This window comes from Spermophilus citellus (assembly GCF_964194105.1).
Source record: "Spermophilus citellus genome assembly, chromosome: 17".
Lineage (NCBI taxonomy): Eukaryota > Metazoa > Chordata > Mammalia > Rodentia > Sciuridae > Spermophilus > Spermophilus citellus.
This window is the reverse complement of record NC_138199.1, coordinates 25,806,434-25,823,362: the sequence shown is the minus strand read 5'-3', so window position 1 is coordinate 25,823,362 and position 16,929 is coordinate 25,806,434. Positions and strand designations below refer to the sequence as shown.

At 48.2% G+C, this 16,929-nt stretch overlaps 1 protein-coding gene and 1 pseudogene across 2 annotated transcripts in view; one reads left to right on the top strand and one right to left on the bottom strand.

Moving 5' to 3' along the window:
- ITGAE (integrin subunit alpha E) overlaps positions 1-16,929 on the bottom strand; it is a gene marked incomplete at its 3' end in the record, with an annotated part of 69,028 nt that overhangs the window by 25,898 nt on the left and 26,201 nt on the right. The window contains exons 3-16 of the mRNA XM_081272889.1: positions 11,323-11,405; positions 10,041-10,108; positions 9,546-9,663; positions 8,755-8,898; positions 8,235-8,350; positions 7,524-7,675; positions 6,522-6,675; positions 5,257-5,407; positions 4,723-4,790; positions 3,704-3,839; positions 3,179-3,321; positions 2,755-2,895; positions 1,897-2,121; positions 734-864 (exon numbers count right to left, since the gene is read on the bottom strand). Of these exons, the coding sequence (XP_081129015.1) occupies positions 734-864; positions 1,897-2,121; positions 2,755-2,895; positions 3,179-3,321; positions 3,704-3,839; positions 4,723-4,790; positions 5,257-5,407; positions 6,522-6,675; positions 7,524-7,675; positions 8,235-8,350; positions 8,755-8,898; positions 9,546-9,663; positions 10,041-10,108; positions 11,323-11,405 (1,830 nt within the window). The remainder of the gene's footprint in view (positions 1-733; positions 865-1,896; positions 2,122-2,754; positions 2,896-3,178; positions 3,322-3,703; positions 3,840-4,722; positions 4,791-5,256; positions 5,408-6,521; positions 6,676-7,523; positions 7,676-8,234; positions 8,351-8,754; positions 8,899-9,545; positions 9,664-10,040; positions 10,109-11,322; positions 11,406-16,929) is intronic.
- On the top strand, positions 13,096-13,661 carry LOC308635472 (mediator of RNA polymerase II transcription subunit 28-like; annotated as a pseudogene). Its single transcript has one exon. The product of its transcript is annotated as a mediator of RNA polymerase II transcription subunit 28-like (transcript).

The window sequence follows — 16,929 nt, the reverse complement described above, 5'->3', positions numbered from 1 at the left end:
ATCAATAAAAATTGTGTACAATAAATAATATTGAAAGAAATAAAATGTATAAGATAAAATATTGAAATAAAAATAATTTAAAGTAAAAAAAAAAAAAAAAAGAACATTCCAGGCAGAAAACAGCTACTGTGAAAAAGGCCTATGGCAGAAATGAGTCTGATTTGTTTGAGAAACACAAAGACCAGCATGACTGGTACATAATTAGTGAGACAGAGGGTAATAATGGGACATGAAATTGGAGGGATGGGCAGGATTGGGTCTCAGAGACCCCTGGAGGCCATGGTGAGGAATTGGGGGGAGCCACTGAAGTGTCTTAGGCAGCAAAGTAAAGGGATGAGCAGCTGCTGTTTGGAGAATGGAGAACAGGGAGAGGAAGCAGGGAAGACCGCCACACAGTGGTCCATGCAGTGAGAGATGATAGCACCTTATACCAGGAGGTGTTTTGGAGGCAGATCCAGGAAAAGCTTGTTGATAGAAAGAAAAAGAGGAATCAACAGTGACTCCAAGGATTTTGTCCTAGACTTTAGTGTGAATGATGGTGCCCTTCCCTAAGACTGGAAGCCTGAGGGAGGGGTGGACTTGGGGGAACAGTGTTTGAGAATAAGAGCTCCATTTTGGGATGTGTTCACTTTGAGATGCCAGTGAGCAGCAATCAAGTCTGGGCTTAATGAAGAGGACAGGGCAAATGGTTGAGGTGGGGCCTGGGACCCCAGAAGGCAGGGCAGACCCCTACCGCAGCACAACTGCCCGGCCCAAGGTGCCCACGGTGATGTCAGCGAGGCCATCGCCACTAAAATCTAAGCCACCAGCCACAGACGTGCCGAAGTAGCGGAGTCCTGAGGCCACATCTGAGGCACTGATCCGCTGTGAAGAGAGAAACACAAGGTGTGGAATGGAGAAGGGGAACAGAAAAGGAGAAGTCCTCTCATGTTCTATTCCATTCAGCAGTATCACTACCTCTCTGCCCCAGGGAGTCCTTAATCTAGGAAAGGAAAGAGGGAACCAGGTTTCCTAGGGGAAATGGAATTTGAATGGCTCCTTGAAGAGCAAGTGGATCTTAACAGTGGAGATGGAGAGAAAAGAATGAGGGATCCAGAAAGAGCAGTTTCCAGGAAGCTGCCAAGGGCCAGTGAAGGAGGATGGGGGAGAGGGGCTAGGGGTATCAGAAAAGCTTTTTTAAAGAAGTGACATCAGGATTACATTTTAGAAATACCACAAAGGGCATGGGGTGGAGATGGGCAGGAGGCAGGAGCTACTAGGGTTTGAGCCCAGGGAAGGGAATGATAAGACCTAGGCTGGGGTGATGGGGATAGAAATGAAGAACTAGATTTGGGAGAGAACTAGAATCATTAGGAGGTAGGGACTAACCCTACCACCTAAGGTACCGATGTCAAAGTACCTGGGATTATGCCAGGTTTCTGGTATGGGGATGGAAGGGTATGAGGACCCAGGAGAGCCCTTGGTGGAACAGTGTGTGAGAGTGAAGCCTGGGGGTCATGAAGAGTGAGGTTCTCAGGAAGCCATTAGAGGTGGGGAAAGTGCCCATCAAAGATATAGCCTGACTGGCAGTGGAGCCTGGAGCCTGAGAGGAATTGGGTGAAGGACAAGAGCCAGACGAGGGACCTGAAGCAGGCCAATGGCCAGGAACGGCAAAGAAGGAAGAAATACAAGTAGGAAGTAGACAGTGTCTCAATCTCTCCCCACCTAAAGGATCTGGGGGAAGCCCTGGTCTGGAGCCTCCTTCACCTGGCCTGGGTGGGTTCTCTCCTTCACTATGTACTTCCAACCACCAAGGCCAGTCCTGAACTTAGGAATGGGCCTGATTTAAGGCTCAGGTCATCCTACTGGGGGACTTCAGAGTCCCAGAGAAGAGGCAAGAGAGAGCCCCACAGTTACCTGTGGTTTCTTGTCAGAGAGGCCATTCCAGTGTCCATTGTAGATGTACACACTGCCAAAGCTGGCACCATCATCTGCCTCAAAACCCTCCAAGGGAGCTCCGATGGCCACATCTGTGAACGTATCCTGGTTGATGTCCCCCACAGTTGCCATGGCAAAGCCAAAGCGGGCATGGGTGAATCCAACAAGCCCACTCAGCGTGCATACTAAGGAGAAGGAACCATCCTGCAAAGCAAACCAGTAACTCAGCCCTCAAGAGAGGAATGAAGGATGTCTACCTCAGTGCCACCTGGCAGGGACATGCTCACAGGGCCTCTTGATTCTGATTCTTCAGCAGCAGTCTGGACTTGGAAAAATGAGGGACCTTCTCAAGATCTCACAGTGAACCAGTGGTAAATTTGGGGTCCTCCTGCTTTGAAGTTCAGTACCTCAAGTCTGCCTCCTTCTATTCCCATGCAGAGGAGAACTGGATTGGCAGTTGGAAGGCCTGGATTCCAGTCACTCTCCCACCTACTTGCTAGGTAACTTGAGCAAGTCTCAACATCACTGAGGCTCACTGAGCCTCAGCTTCCTTATCTGTAAAATAGGAATGACAGCTACTTCCTATAATTACTGTGAGAAACCAGGGAGATCATGGATGATCCTGTCAACTTGAAACTATGAGAGATGTTATTAGGATGTGAAAGTAGGGGATGGGGAGTAAAGCAGCTGCCCCAGCTGGCAGTCACTTACTCTGAACACCTCCCCATTACTACCCACTGCTACCAGGCAGGGCCAGGCCTTCCCAGCCTTTGCTACCTCTTGCCAGGCTGAGTAGCCACAGCCTCAGCAAGCTCATGGAGATGGAGACCCTCCCACCTGCTCATGCAGACGGTACATGTAAACTCTGCCTTCTTCTTTATGGATGTGGTAAAATGGAGCAGCCACCAGCAAGAAGTCCGTAGTCCCATCCATGTTGACGTCCACAGGGCACAGCTCAGAGCCAAAGTAGGACCCCATCTACAGCCCAGGAGGAACTTATCACTGGGGAAATGCTGGGGCGGTCCCTCCTCCACCCCTCAGCAAGGCTAGACTTCTGTACATGCTTTTCCCAGATCACCCAAATGCAGTTGTTCCAAATTAATTTGATAGTAACACAGGGGACTAGGTGGGTAGCCCAGTGCTCAACAATGGAGGATTCACCCTGCAGACACATAGAGCCACCGAATCCTACCCAGGAGCCTGAGCTTTGCGCAAGCTGGGCCCATCCCTTTCCCTAGAAGGGGGCTTTCCAAGCAAGTACCTGCTCTCCCTCCAGGACCGGCACAAAGGTAGCCTCTCTGCTCTCCTTCTGGAGCTCAAACACGGCCCCACGCTGTTTGTACCGTGGAGCCCCGGCCACATAGAAGACACCACAGGTCTTGTGTAGCACTGCTACTGAGTAACCTGGAGCAGGGAAGTGAATGTAAACAGGCTGTCCCCACCAATCCCTGGAGTCCCTCCTACCCAGCCAGGCCTTCACAATCAGCGAGCATACTTATGCACAGTCACTGGTCACATAGGTGATACACACACATACACACACATAAGGGGTGAGGGGTGTGAGGGGCACCCACTGCTATTATTCATAGAGCAGTCTGGTCCTTCCCTAGGCAGTCACCCAAGGCTACCCTGCCTCAACCCACACTTCTAAACCTCAGGTTCCCTAAACAGGGCCCACCCCATGTGACCCAAGTAACCGATCAGTGCCCGCCCCAACCCTGACCAAGAATCATACTGTGTAGACAAGGGTGCAGCCTCAGAGTCCTAGTCTTGGCCCTGCCCTTACCCAGGTAGCCGTATTGCGCAACATTGGAATTTGCCGCCGTCTGATTCAGAAAGCGACCCCTGCGGCTCTGCGTATGGTAGAGTAATGCACCTCCAGACCAGTTAAAGGCCCCCACGGCTCCAAGCAGCACCTGTCCCTGCAGGAACAGGGATGGGACTAAATTAACAGGAAGAACACAAAGGCCTGTGCAGTGAACCTTCTCGCTGGGACAAGGGGGAATGGTAGCATGCAGTAATCTAGCCAGAGAGGCAGGCAGGAAAGTAAGATGGCAAATACTGGGTTTCTGCCTTGTATCTATGACTCTTTCAGGGCTGCTGTGTCTCCAGAAGCCCCCCAAGGGGCCCAGATGTTGAGCATTTTTTAAAAGTTATGATTGGTGGGCATGGCGGCTAATACCCATAATCCCAGTGACTCTGGGAAGTGGAGGCAAGTTTAAAGCCAGCCTCCACAACTTAGCAAGACCCCCTCCCAAAATAAAAAGCGTTGGGGATAAAGCACCCTGGGCTCAATCCCCACTACCAAAAATAAGTCAATTAAATTAAATACAAAATATAACTGAGCAATAGAGTGCTTATATCCTCCTCAGTTTGCCCAGCCAGGGCCTGGCACTGGAGGCCCACTGTGTTTAGTGGATGTGAAATGAGCTAACTGCATGAGCTAACTGTACCACCACCATGGGTGAGGATGGTGTCCCCATCATTTCTACATCTTTTATCTGTGGGAGAAGTAAGCAAGGGATTGGCTAGCCCACCCAGCCAAATCTTGGTTTATTTGCATGTCTAAGGGGAATAATTCAATCCCTGAACACACACACAAAAAATGACCTCCTGTAATAAATATGGCCATCCTTTGGTCTATCTCAGTAGTCCAGTGAAGGAGAGTGAGCAAAATTGTCCATCTTTATACTAAATGGCTCCTTCACAGGCACCACCACAGGGCCTTGTACTGTGAGCTGGGAGTCTGAATTCCCTGGGTATTGCTGAGGCCCATCATCTAAGGGCAAGCCCAGAGCTACAAACCTCATCCAGGATCTGGGCGCTAAAGCCAGTCTGTGCCAGTTGGTAGTGAAGGGCATCTCCAACTGTGCCTGGAAAACAAGAAACCCAGTTAGACACTGCTGTGACAGGGGAAGGGAGAGACCATGTCAAGGAATGGTCTGGCTTGGCCTCATCCCCACCCCCAGGAGGATGATGTTAAATATAAGGGGAGAGCATGGGACTGAGAATAGAGACCTGGGTCCTGCTTTAATGACTACTAGTTGAGTGGTTTGGGAAACTCACTCCCTCTTTCTGGACCTCAGTGTTCCCATTCTGTGAGTTCCTGGGAAGTCATCCTTGTTTCTCCAGCACCAGTTTAGTTTATAGAGATTCTGGGAGGTGAGGTGGGCTGGGGATAGTGTTGCCTTTTTAGAGATGAACACCTGAGGCTCAGGAAGTGTTGGGAGAGGTCTGAGGTACCCCCAGGAAAGTGGGACAGAGCTGGGCTAGAACACAGGGCCTCTTGCTGAGTGCTGAGGGGGTCTGCCATAGGTTGGGGGTCCCTGGGGTCCTCACCTTCCATGTGAATGATGTTCTGCTGCAGTTTCCTCAGCAGCCCATTCAGTGCTGTGTAGTTGGTCACCTTGAAGGCATGGGTCTCTTTGGGATCTGAGGCAATCAGCTTCAGTTCCCTGTCGGTCTTAACATTCTGGAATGCATTTCCCACCTGCAAAGAGGCCCTGGCTCAGGGAGTGTTCTATCACCTATCTCCTTTTTGATACCTCTTCTTCCACACATACACTGTGGACTGTCAGGGGCCGCCCTAGACAGGAGCTATGCACACACCTTTAAGTCCTGAGTAAAGAGGTACTGGACTGGTATTTCCCCTATTGCAATGCAAGTGCACTTGCCTCTGCTCGGATAGAAAGGTGCAGCTCTGGGAGTGGGCATTGCCCAACTGGAGTGTGCTGCCTCCTTGTTCCTTTGTAGTCCTACCCTTTGCCCTTTTTTTTGGATAGAATGTTCCACGGAACCTCCCCTTGTGTGTCCTCTATTTAAGAATAAAAAATTCGGGCTGGGGATGTGGCTCAAGCGGTAGCGTGCTCGCCTCGCATGCGTGCGGCCCGGGTTCGATCCTCAGCACCACATACCAACAAAGATGTTGTGTCCGCCGAGAGCTAAAAAATAAATATTAAAAATTCTCTCTCTCTTTCTCTCTCTCTCTCTCTCCTCTCTCACTCTCTCAAAAAAAAAAAAAAAAGAATAAAGAATTCCTGTGGCTCTCTCTCTTTCCACAGACCCCTAAGGTTGCAGAGCTCTCCCTGGATTTTGAAAAGGTACTTCTGTGTGCTTGTGTGCCTTCTTTGCTGTTTTCTTAAGTAATTGAAGTAGTCAGATTTTGTGAACCCAGCATAGGTCACCAGCTCAGATAAATGGTGATACTGGACAAAAGTCCAGTTTTACCAAGCTGAATTTATTTTCTTAAGATGCCAGGCTCCTTCTCATCTCAGTACTTGCTGTTCCCTCTGCCTGCAGAGTACTCCCCCCACACCCTAGGCCAACTTCTCCTGTTGGTCCTCCAGGACATGGAGCCCACCACTTCCTCCAGGAACCTTCTTTGGGCTATCACCATCACACTCAGCCAGGGAGCTGTAACTATCACTGGGAAATAAGCCCTCTGTATGAAGACCCAATGGGTCACAGCACATGGGACCAGGAGAAAATGAGTATTGGAGAATAGAAAGCATTTGGGTACACTGTTTTCAGAAGCCCCTATCAGGGGCTCCTCCCCACCCAGGCAGTTCAGGGGAAAGGAATACCTCCTGGCTCCTGGCTCTTACCCCGATGGCAAAACGCTCAATACCCTTCATCTTGGGGGAGTTGATGACAGTTGTGAGGTTGAGGGGATCGTCAAATATGTCACCATCAGTGAGTACCACCATGACCTTGGACGCCTTTTTTCTGGAGCCGTGGCTTGGGATGAAGATTTTGTCTCTAGGTAGGGTAGTCAATGAAGAGAACATTTTTAAAGGGATGACTGCACTCTAGGGGAGATGCTATTCACTGATCAGTTTCAGAATTGAGAAGTTTAACAAGCCCTCCCAAGTGGAGAACCAAGATCCAAAGAAGGAGAGTGATGTCCCTTATGCTACATAGCAAGGCATCTGCAACCAGATATCCTCATTCCTCACCTGCTCCTGTCAGAAAGGGGCTAGACAGCAACTTGAGTTTGTCCCTTTTATGTGTGTGCAGGAATAGTGTTGCTATTACATTGGTAGATAGTACTTACAAAGCACTTATCATGTGCCAGGCACTGTTGTGAGTATTGTAAGTGTTTTAATTCATTTAATCCTCACAAAATCCTATGAGGCAAGGACTATTATTATCCTCATGTTAAAAGTAAGGAAATTGGCTAGATGTGGTGGCACAAGTCCATAATCCCAACAACTCAGGAGGCTGAGGCAGAAGAATCACATCACAAGTTCAAGGCTAGCCTCAGCAATTAACAAGACCCTGACTCAAAAAAAAAAAAAAAAAGTGAGGACATTGAAGCACAGAAAGGTTAGGAGGCAACTTGCCCAAGGTCATATAAGTATAAGCTAGAGTTGAGATTTGAATCTGGGTAGCCTATCCACTGAACACTGTATTCTACTGTGTCTGTCTTATGGGAGGAAGTCCTTGGAAAGCGTTTTGGAAGATGGTCCTGGGATGTCATCCTACATCCCCTCAGCTAGGAAAGAATGAGAACCCCACTTCCTCTTCTCAGTTTTGTGCAGCCACCTTCTCTAGGCATGATGCCACACAGAGCCTCTGGTGGAGCTGCTAGTTGGCATCCTACTCACAGGACGTGCTGTATAGCTGATGCGGTCTTGGTAACATTCCCCACTTGAGTGACTTTCTGGACTCTGGCAAGGGAGGCCATCACATCCTGGCTGTCTCGAAGATCAAACTCAGTCTGGATCACAGCCCCATATTGCACCAGGGCAAAGCTGCACTGGAAGGGAGGGGTAAGGGGACGGAGGATGTTGGCAGGGTTGCCATGCACAAGGCCATCCCTATCCCTGAGGTGGCTCCCCCTGGAAACACTGGAAGAATCCTCTCATCCACCTTGTCCCCCTTCCCAGAAGGAGATTTTAATTACCAAGCAAGTAGGTATAGAGGAACATATGACAGTCATGAAACCCAGTGTATCAGATTTCTCCCTGAATTCATGTTCCTGTGTAGACCCCCTCCATATTGAGTTGGGATTGGTTGTGTGACTTGTTTTGACCAGTAGGACATCAGCAAATTCATGCATTGAGTCCTTCCTTCTTAGAATGTTACTGCCACAGAAATTTTGGGCTGAGCTTCTGAAGACACATGGCCCAGACAATCCAGGTCTGAGGCAGTCAGGCAACCAGGCAGACCCATAGAAGAACCACCCACCTGAGCCCAACACAAATATCTGACTCACAGAACTATGAGCAAATAAAATGGTGGTTGTTTTGAGGTCATTTTCTACATGGCAATAGATAAGTGGTAAACTCCATGAGATCGCTTTTAGGGACACCCACTTCAAAACACTTCTCATAGAAGTTCCTCATCATGTTGGAGATGAAGTCTTTGGCTCTCTGGAAATCTGGAGGATCAATGCTTCCTGAGCCATCCAAGATGATGGCAATCTCAGTGCCTGGCCAAGACAATGCAGCAGGTCAGGTAAGATGTGGAGTGGGCGTGAGATTAGGGGCAGGAGTGTAGGCATATGTCCTGCCCTGTAGGGTACACACCTCAATCAAGCCCTGAGGACTCAGCTCAGGAGTGAAGCTAGGGAATCTCCTGAGAGCGAAGCTCTTATCTCAGAGGCAAAGAGAGCTAGAACCTGCTCTGCCTCTGACTTGCTGTGTGAGTCACTTCTGTCACTCTCACTCTGGGCCTCAGTTTCCCCATCATAAGATGGAGGGAGAAAAGCTGACACTAGCCAAGTCTGTAGAGCACAGTGACTGCCCTCCATCTCCCAGACCTGGGCACATCTCACCCCAGGAGGCTGCTCGCCTGGGGACTGGCTCTGGGAGCCCCACATCTGCCTCTTCTTACCACCTTCCTCCTCTTCTTCCTCCTCCTCTGCCTTCTCCAGGGCCCTGCGCCTCCTGGCTGTGTTTTTATCCTTCCTCCAGCTGCCTCCTTTGTTTCCATAGCAGTCCCCTACGTCCACATGTTCTTCTGGATCCAGGAGATTTTCTTTAAGAAACACACGAAACATTAAACAGAGACATGAGATGCGAGGGAAAGGGAGAGAAAAGGGAAATTGCATGGAAATGAAGGGAGACCCTCATTGCTATACAAAATTACATATAAGAGGTTGTGAGGGGAATGGGAAAATAAACAAGGAGAGAAATGAATTACAGTAGACGGGGTAGAGAGAGAAGATGGGAGGGGAGGGGAGGGGGGATAGTAGGGGATAGGAAAGGTAGCAGAATACAACAATTACTAATAGGGCATTATGTAAAATTGTGGATGTGTAACCGACGTGACTCTGCAATCTGCATTTGGGGTAAAATTGGGGGTTCATAACCCACTTCAATCTAATGTATGAAACATGATATGTCAAGAGCTTTGTAACGTTGTGAACAACCAATAAAAAAAAAAAAAAAAAAAAAAAAAAGAAACACACGAAAGAACTCAGAATCAGAAGGCTCCATCTTCCCCTGAGGCAAGCTTATACTCAGCTCCACCCTGATGATTCCTTTCACATGGGGTCCTGAGCCTGCCTTGTCCCACTCTTGGCCTCAGTGCTCCTCTGCCCCTGCTATGGCTGGAGCCTCTCATTGGAGAGTAGAAAGGATCTCTTTAAAGCTGCCCAAGGTTGGAGAGCATGCAATTTTTACCAAGGTCAGAGAAGTAGGCCTGAGCCTGGGGGCGCAAGTCAGGGGCCAACAGGCTGCAGGTGCCTGTGAGTTCTGAGCTGAGGCTGTGGAGTTGCCGGGCCTGAACTTGAACACATATCTGGGGGGACGAGAAGAAAGGGAGAAGAAAGGCTGAGTGAGCCCCCGGTGTTCTAGTCATAGCCACACTATAATCCTCATCGTGGAACTCAGTGACTCAACCAATCAGGAGACACGGAGACAGCAAGCTCACCCCTCAACAGGGGAGGAGTTGGTGCTGAGGTTCAAGCTGAGGTTAGCATCAGGGTGGGTGTGCCAGGCCACATGGAATACCTGGGTCAGCCCTGGCATGAGCATAGGTAGTCAGAGCATGAACAGCCCAGGGAATGCACCAGGAAAACAGAACATCAGTCAGGACTGGCACAAGAGCAGGGTCGCTCACAGGGGTCAGCACCAGCCTCCTCAGGGCCCTGCATCCTCCCACTCAAGCATACTCACCAAAACACCCTGGTGGTTCCGAACAACTGTCACTCCATGGTACCTTCCTTTTGGGATGGGGACATGCTCTGAAATAGTTCAACCAGGTAAGAAGGTAGAGATGCTGGGAGGCAATCCTACATCCAAGTTCCAAGGGCACAGGGCCATCTTTGTAAAAGACCCTGAGCAGTACCAAGAGGCTGGAATTGGGGTGGAGGGCTCCAAGGACAGGCCTGGACATATCCTGGATGCAATGCCTTTCCCTGGCCTCATTTACTACCTCCACAAATGCCCCTTGATGTCTGCTCTGTACCCAGCCTTGTGGCTGATGGGGATCCAGAAATGATTGTGACCTAGGGCTTTTCCTCAAGGGGCTCCTGGTCTGGAGTCCAGGTAAAAAAGCACTACTAGTGCAGTACCAGGCGAGTGTGCAAGATTTTGTAGGACTACCTATGAGGGCCAGGGAAGCTTCCAACCCCAAAAACCCTGGAAATCTTACTGCCCCATGACTCCAGAGGCAGGAGTGAAAGCTCCTCCCTCCATCTCCCTGCTATGGCCTCAAGATACTGTCTTATTTTTGAGTCACAGAATCCTCCAGCTCTCCTGCTGGACTGTGAACTTATCTTGGCAGAGATTGAGTCTGTACAACTCAACACCTCTCCCAGAGACAATGATTCTACTTCAATGTCTGTCAGAGCCTGGGTGATGTAAATTGCATTGGGTGGGAAGGTAGATCTGATTAATGAGGAATCACATTCCTTCCTTCCTTCACGCTTCATTTGAATAGCACTTACCACATATCCTATATGCCAGACCCCATGCTGGACCTTAAAGAAGGACATAGTGAGACCAGATGGGAGGGCTGAATTCCTTGGAGGTGTGAGGAATTGGGTTGGGTTGGGTTGGGTTGGGGTTTGGAAACAGCTAGAGTGGGGTTTGCATCTGTAGTACTACCAATGACAGAGGTGTCACTTTAGCCATACTGGCAACCAAAGAATTTAACTTCTGTGAACTGTAGCTTCCTCTCCTGTGAATGGCATGACTTGGAGGATTCAAAGTGAACGAGGCACTCAGCAGGGTACCAGGCATACTGTGAACACTAAGTAAATAGAGGACAGAATGGGGGAAGGAGGGCAGGTGATGGGGCTGGGTGTGAAGGGGTCTGGGTGCCGGATGGGAGGTCACTGTGGAATTACTGGGCTGGATTAGGTGGAATTGGGATTGCAAGGGTTTGGGTTGGAATGAGTGGGACTCCTAGAAAAGGGGATCTGGGGAGCATTACCTGGAGTTGGGGTTGACTTACCTACTGGTTGGCAGACAATTTCATCCTGGCTGAGGGAACACTGATGAAGGGGTGCTGCTGTTCTAGGGCTGGTGATCAGGAGCCTGGAGGAAGGGTGGGCAGAGAGCAAGGCTGAGCCAGCTAAGGACTCCCTTCTCTGACCAGGCGTGGTCTTCCTGTTCCAGGTCCACAGCCTCCCTGTCCATCTGGCGATGGAGAAGGCCCAGACCCTAGGAGAAACAGGCAGAGTCCTAGCCCAGACATCAGCCTCTGCATTACAGAGAAGGTATTTTCTCAGCCTCTACTTCTGTTTAGCTCTGGGCAAGAAATGGTTAGATGCAGCCCCTCTCTGCTTTCTGTCCACCCTGACAGAGTTTCTGGTGATAGGTAAAGACCCAGTTCTCTCTTGGGAACTGAATTGGTGATGGGGATGGGGATGGGGGTAGGAGGAGCCAGGAAGCCACCAGCAAAATAGTTGGTTCTTTGGGGGGCACTGCTGGCTTCCTGGTTATACTCAAGGGTAGTATTCAGAGACAGCGTTTCCTAAGAACATGCCAGTGCCCCTGTAGGTCAGTCAGCACTGGAGGTGTGGGGGCCTGATGAAGCCATCCTCAGGAGATGTGATTCTGGTTACATTTTTCCCCCACCCTAAGCAGACAGGGAGATGGCAGAGTCCAGTATCAGACTAAACCTTCTCACTTTCCATATAGTCCAGGGGAAGGCTGGGTTGTCCTGAGACAGAGGGCGAGCACCTCAGGCTGAGGGCTGCAAGTCAGGGCTAGTGGGAAAGGGATCTGAGGAGGCGTGGCTTAGTAACAGTGATCCAACCAAGTTCAAAGTCTTCCTGTTGGGAGAAGTGGGAAACCATGGAGGACTTTATAAAGGGGAAGCACATGACTAGTCTGTGCTTAAGATCATGATATGGTTACAGTGGGGCAGGGGACAGACTGAGAGCACAGGATGAGGAACAAAAGTGAGGTGGTGTCTCTACTTCCTCACCTCCTATCACAATACAAGGTTTTTATTATAAAATATATTCACAGATTTGCATGGTTTACAGAATAAGAAGTCTACATCTTTGCATGTGTCCCAACCCAGGTGAACCTACCCCAGGCTTACTTCTGCCTCTACTACACTTCTTGTCAAGGTTATCAGTATCTGGTAGATATTATCCTCATCTTCCTTAACCTCTCAGCAGCCCGGGATGTAAGTGGCCTGTCCTCTCTGATGCTCTTTCTTCCTGATTTCCTTGCTTTCTCACTTCTCCTTCTGGAACTCCTTCACTGGCTTATTTGCCATCTGACCTCTAAATGTCACCAGACTCTTAAGACTTGTTCCTTGTCTTCCTAACCATCACATTCTCCATGGTGACCCCTTCCCAGCCCATGGCTTCAGTGCTGAATCAATGCTCAAATTCACACTTTCACATCAGTGGCCTCAGTGTCCCTCCAGCAGACAGATGTTAGACCAGCCAGCTGTGGCTCTATGAGCAGAATAATGGCTTCCCAGATGTCCACATCCTAGTTCCCAGAATTTGTCCATATGCTAGTCACCAGAACTTGTGGATAGGTTTCCTTTCACAGTGATGGGGACTTTGCAGACATGATTAAATTAAGGATCTTTGAGATGGGGACATGTGATTAAATTAAGGATCTTGAGATGGAAAGATGATCCTGGATTATCCAGGTGGACATGGCTAATAGTCCTACTATTAGCCCTTTTAAGAAGGAAGCAGGAAACTCAGAGTCAGAGAAAGATCTGAAGGGCAGTGGGCCGCCGCCCACCACCCCAGACATGGCGGCTCCACTGGGTGGTATGTTCTCCAGACAGCTGTTGCCCGCACCCCCCCCCCAACCCCCTCTGGGACTCCCGGCCAGGCTTCGCTTCTTCAGGCAGTGCCTGGCGTGCCGAGGACTTCTAGCAGCACCTTGGTGGACAAGTTGGAGTCGTCATTCGAGGCTTCTTTGCTTTTCTCGTGAGTCAGGATTATGTCAATGGCACCAATCAGGAAGAAATTTGAACTGGTGTTGATCAGTGTATCCAGAAGTTTCTAAGACAGACAGAATGCTTTTTTCTACAAAAAAGATTGCAGTTGTCTGTCCAGAAACCTGAGCAAGTTATCAAAGAGGACGTCTCAGAACTAAGGAATGAGTTGCAGCAGAAAGTTGCACTGGTGCAAAAGCACTTGAAAAAGCTGACGCATTGGCAGCAGGTGCTGGAGGACATCAATGTGCAGCATAAAAAGCTGGCTGAAGTCCCTCGGCCCCTTGGCCTACCTGGAACAGGCGTCTGCCAATATCCCTGCACCTCTGAAGCGACCTGGAGAGAGGTCTGGCTACAAGGTAGCCTCCTGCAGATAGTTCCTCCAGACCTCTCTGTGTGGACATGGCATTTTAGAACATCTATTTGCCAGAGAATGAGTTGGTGTTAATTTTATCTCCACCTAAAAATTTCCCCAATTTTTATGAGCTGTTAATTACTTGAGTACTTTATAAAATGCTTAGTAGACAAAGTGAGGTTTCATTTTGTTTCTTTTGTCTGTAACAATGTTTAGACTATTAGTTTGCCACAGATTTTTTTCTTGGCTTTTTGCTTGTTTTTAAAATTTTATGTAGTTTATATATAGCTTTTTTCCCCAGTTGTTAGTTTGTTATGATCTGAGGGGGAAAAATAAAGTACTCCTAGAATCAGGAGAAGGAATTTGGTTTTAGGCCTTTTATGATTAGTACACATCCATAGTAGTAGAGAAAAATGTGTAAATTTGCTGTCTCAAGACTTTGAACTATCTCAAGAAGAGGAATCTAATACAACATTTGTAATGCTTCCATAGCAGTACAGAGTGCAGACATTTTGTAAATATGTCAGAAAAATGTCAGTGGATTTGATTCCAAGAGCCTAGGTCTTGGGGTGGAGGTGACCTGCAGAGTGATCCCCAGCTCCTTCATCTCCACAGAGAGCATGTGGATCCTCTGTGGAAAAAGGTATTTTGCCCTCTTGTTAGAAAAGGTTTTCTTTTCTCTGTTTTCCTCAACTCTTAGATTATATCCCTCAGCCAGTACAAACACTCCTCTGTCTTCTGAATAGTCAGTAGGTCTGTGTCTCGGTTCATTTTGTCCTTTCCAACCCTGAAAATCCCTCCCCATGAACCTCGATATCCACTCATGTTCCTAGTCTGGCCTGGATGCCACCTGGTCCACAAAGCCTCCACTCCATCCCAGGGCATAGGACTTTTATTCCTTCCATTGTCTTGTGGGTTAGTGAATGGTATCTTTTTTTGTGCCCGTTGCTGCATTGTATGTTCATGGGAAATAGGCATCTGCTCTGGAATATACAGGAACATGTATTTTGTACTCACTTTGTGTATATGTATTACTCATTTTGTTTGTGAGCTGTGAGGATGATTCTTGGCTTGTGGACCTATGACCTGTGATGACTAGCCTGAGGCCAGCATATCTCCCCTTGGTTGGAGTGTATAGGTCAAAACTTTACTCATAAGGGTTTTAACTTGGTCATCTCATGCCATTTAGAAGCTCTGATTGGCAGCTTTAGATTTCTTGATTAAAAACCTAAATAAACGCCCAGTGTGATGGCACACATCTGTAATCCCAGTGGCTCGGGAGGCTGAGGCAGGAGGATTGCAAGTTCAAAGCCAGCCTCATCAAAAGCCAGGTGCTGGGGCTGGGATTGTGGCTCAGCAATAGAGCACTCGCCTAGCACGGGCAGGACCCAGGTTCGATCCTCAGCATCACATAAAAATAAAGGCATTCTGTTGTGTCCATCTACACCTAAAAAATAAAAGTTTAAAAAAAACAACCCAGGTGCTAAGCAACTCAGTGAGATCCTGTCTCTAAATAAAATATAAAATAGGTCTGGGGGTGCTGGGGATGTGGCTCAAGCGGTAGCGCGCTCGCCTGGCATGCGTGCAGCCCAGGTTCGATCCTCAGCACCACATACCAACAAAGATGTTGTGTCCGCCGAGAACTAAAAAATAAATATTAAAAATTCTCTCTCTCTTTCTCTCCTCTCTCTCTCTCTCTTAAAAAAAAAATAGGGCTGGGGACATGGCTCAAGATCAGAAACTATTCTACTTGGTGCTTAATGAAAATGTTTTGAATGAATGTATATACAAGTTATTGTCATTTCTTTATATTAATTCAGAAGTTATCTGTCAAATAAATATTGATTTTTCAATATTGAAAAAAAAAAGGTCTGAATATGTGATATTACAGGATGTAAGGCTGGCAAAAGGGACCATGAACCAAGGATATGGATAGTGTCTAGAAGCTGTACAAGGCAAGAAAACACTTCCTAGACCTTTCAGAGGGAATGTGGCCCTGTTGACATCTTGATTTTAGCCCAGTAGGACCTGTGTCAGATTTATGACCTCCATAACTAATTGACCCTCAATGGAACCTGCTAGTTCCCCTGTGTCTGGATCCATACAGGCCACCAACTGCCTGAGAGCAGCACAGCCAAACTAGCAGGTTCCATTGAAGGTCAATTAGAAAAACAAAGACTCACATATGCAGATTTTTGAAGATACCAGCTGGGATTGGGTGGAACACTGCTTTCTGATGGAAAAGCAGGTCTAAAGAATTATGCCAGCAATCTTTATTATATTTGTCTCATTAATTAGATTAAAGACTATGCAAGCATTATTCTTTGTATTCATGAAAGTTACAGAGTTAGCAACATTATGCAGTTTATTCCTCAGTTACATTTTATAGTTGCAATGTGCAATGTTAGGAGATTGTGCAGCTCTCAAGAAAGTCCATTGTTTAAAGTTACTATTATGCAGGCAGGTTCAGGAACAACAGAGCTGGTGAAACATTGTGGTTGTCTAGCAAAAGAGTTCCTTTATTCCCAGGAGTTGTGTGTCTGAGATCAAGGTCCAGGCTGATAAGACTCTAGCACAGGGCCTCCTCATGAAGGGCATTACCATAGCAACTAGGCATCCTGTACCTTTTCACAGAAACTTCCCCAGGCATCAAGCATGTCACAGCCATGAAATCATCAGGGACCTCAATTTCAGACACTGCTCTCCCATTCACTATCACCGCTCTCCACACCAACACACTTTTAAAAATGGTCAAAACCTCTAGCACAGCCCACAGGCTTTGCAGTCTAGACCCTCCCTGCCTTTCAGGCCTCCCCTGTCCCCTAGACAGCCTCTGGTCCTTTTCTGCCTCTGGCCCATTGCCTTGCTATTCCCTCCGCCCAGAACCTTCCACTCTTCACTAGTTTGGTTCGTTCTCATTCCTGTGCCTTGCTTAATGGTCTCTCTTCATAAATGTTTTCTCTAGCCAGCCCCACCTCACAACCCTGTTAACCGCTACATTACCCCATTTTATTTCCTCCTCAGAACCTGTTGCCACCTAATCGTATCTGGTTTACTTGATTACCTGTTTATTCCGTGTCTCCCCACTAACCAGTGAGTTCCCTAAGGATTGTTTCTAACTCATTCACTTTGTAATTCCCAAGGCCTGGCACAGAGCAAGGGCTCAGTAGATCTTTGTTGAATGATATGAATGACAGCCCAGGCAACAGCAGAGAGGGAGGAAGGCCAGGTGCAGCTGAGCCCCCAAATTAGGTCACCCTCAGCAGCCCTGCTGCTCTCCCCAAACTTCT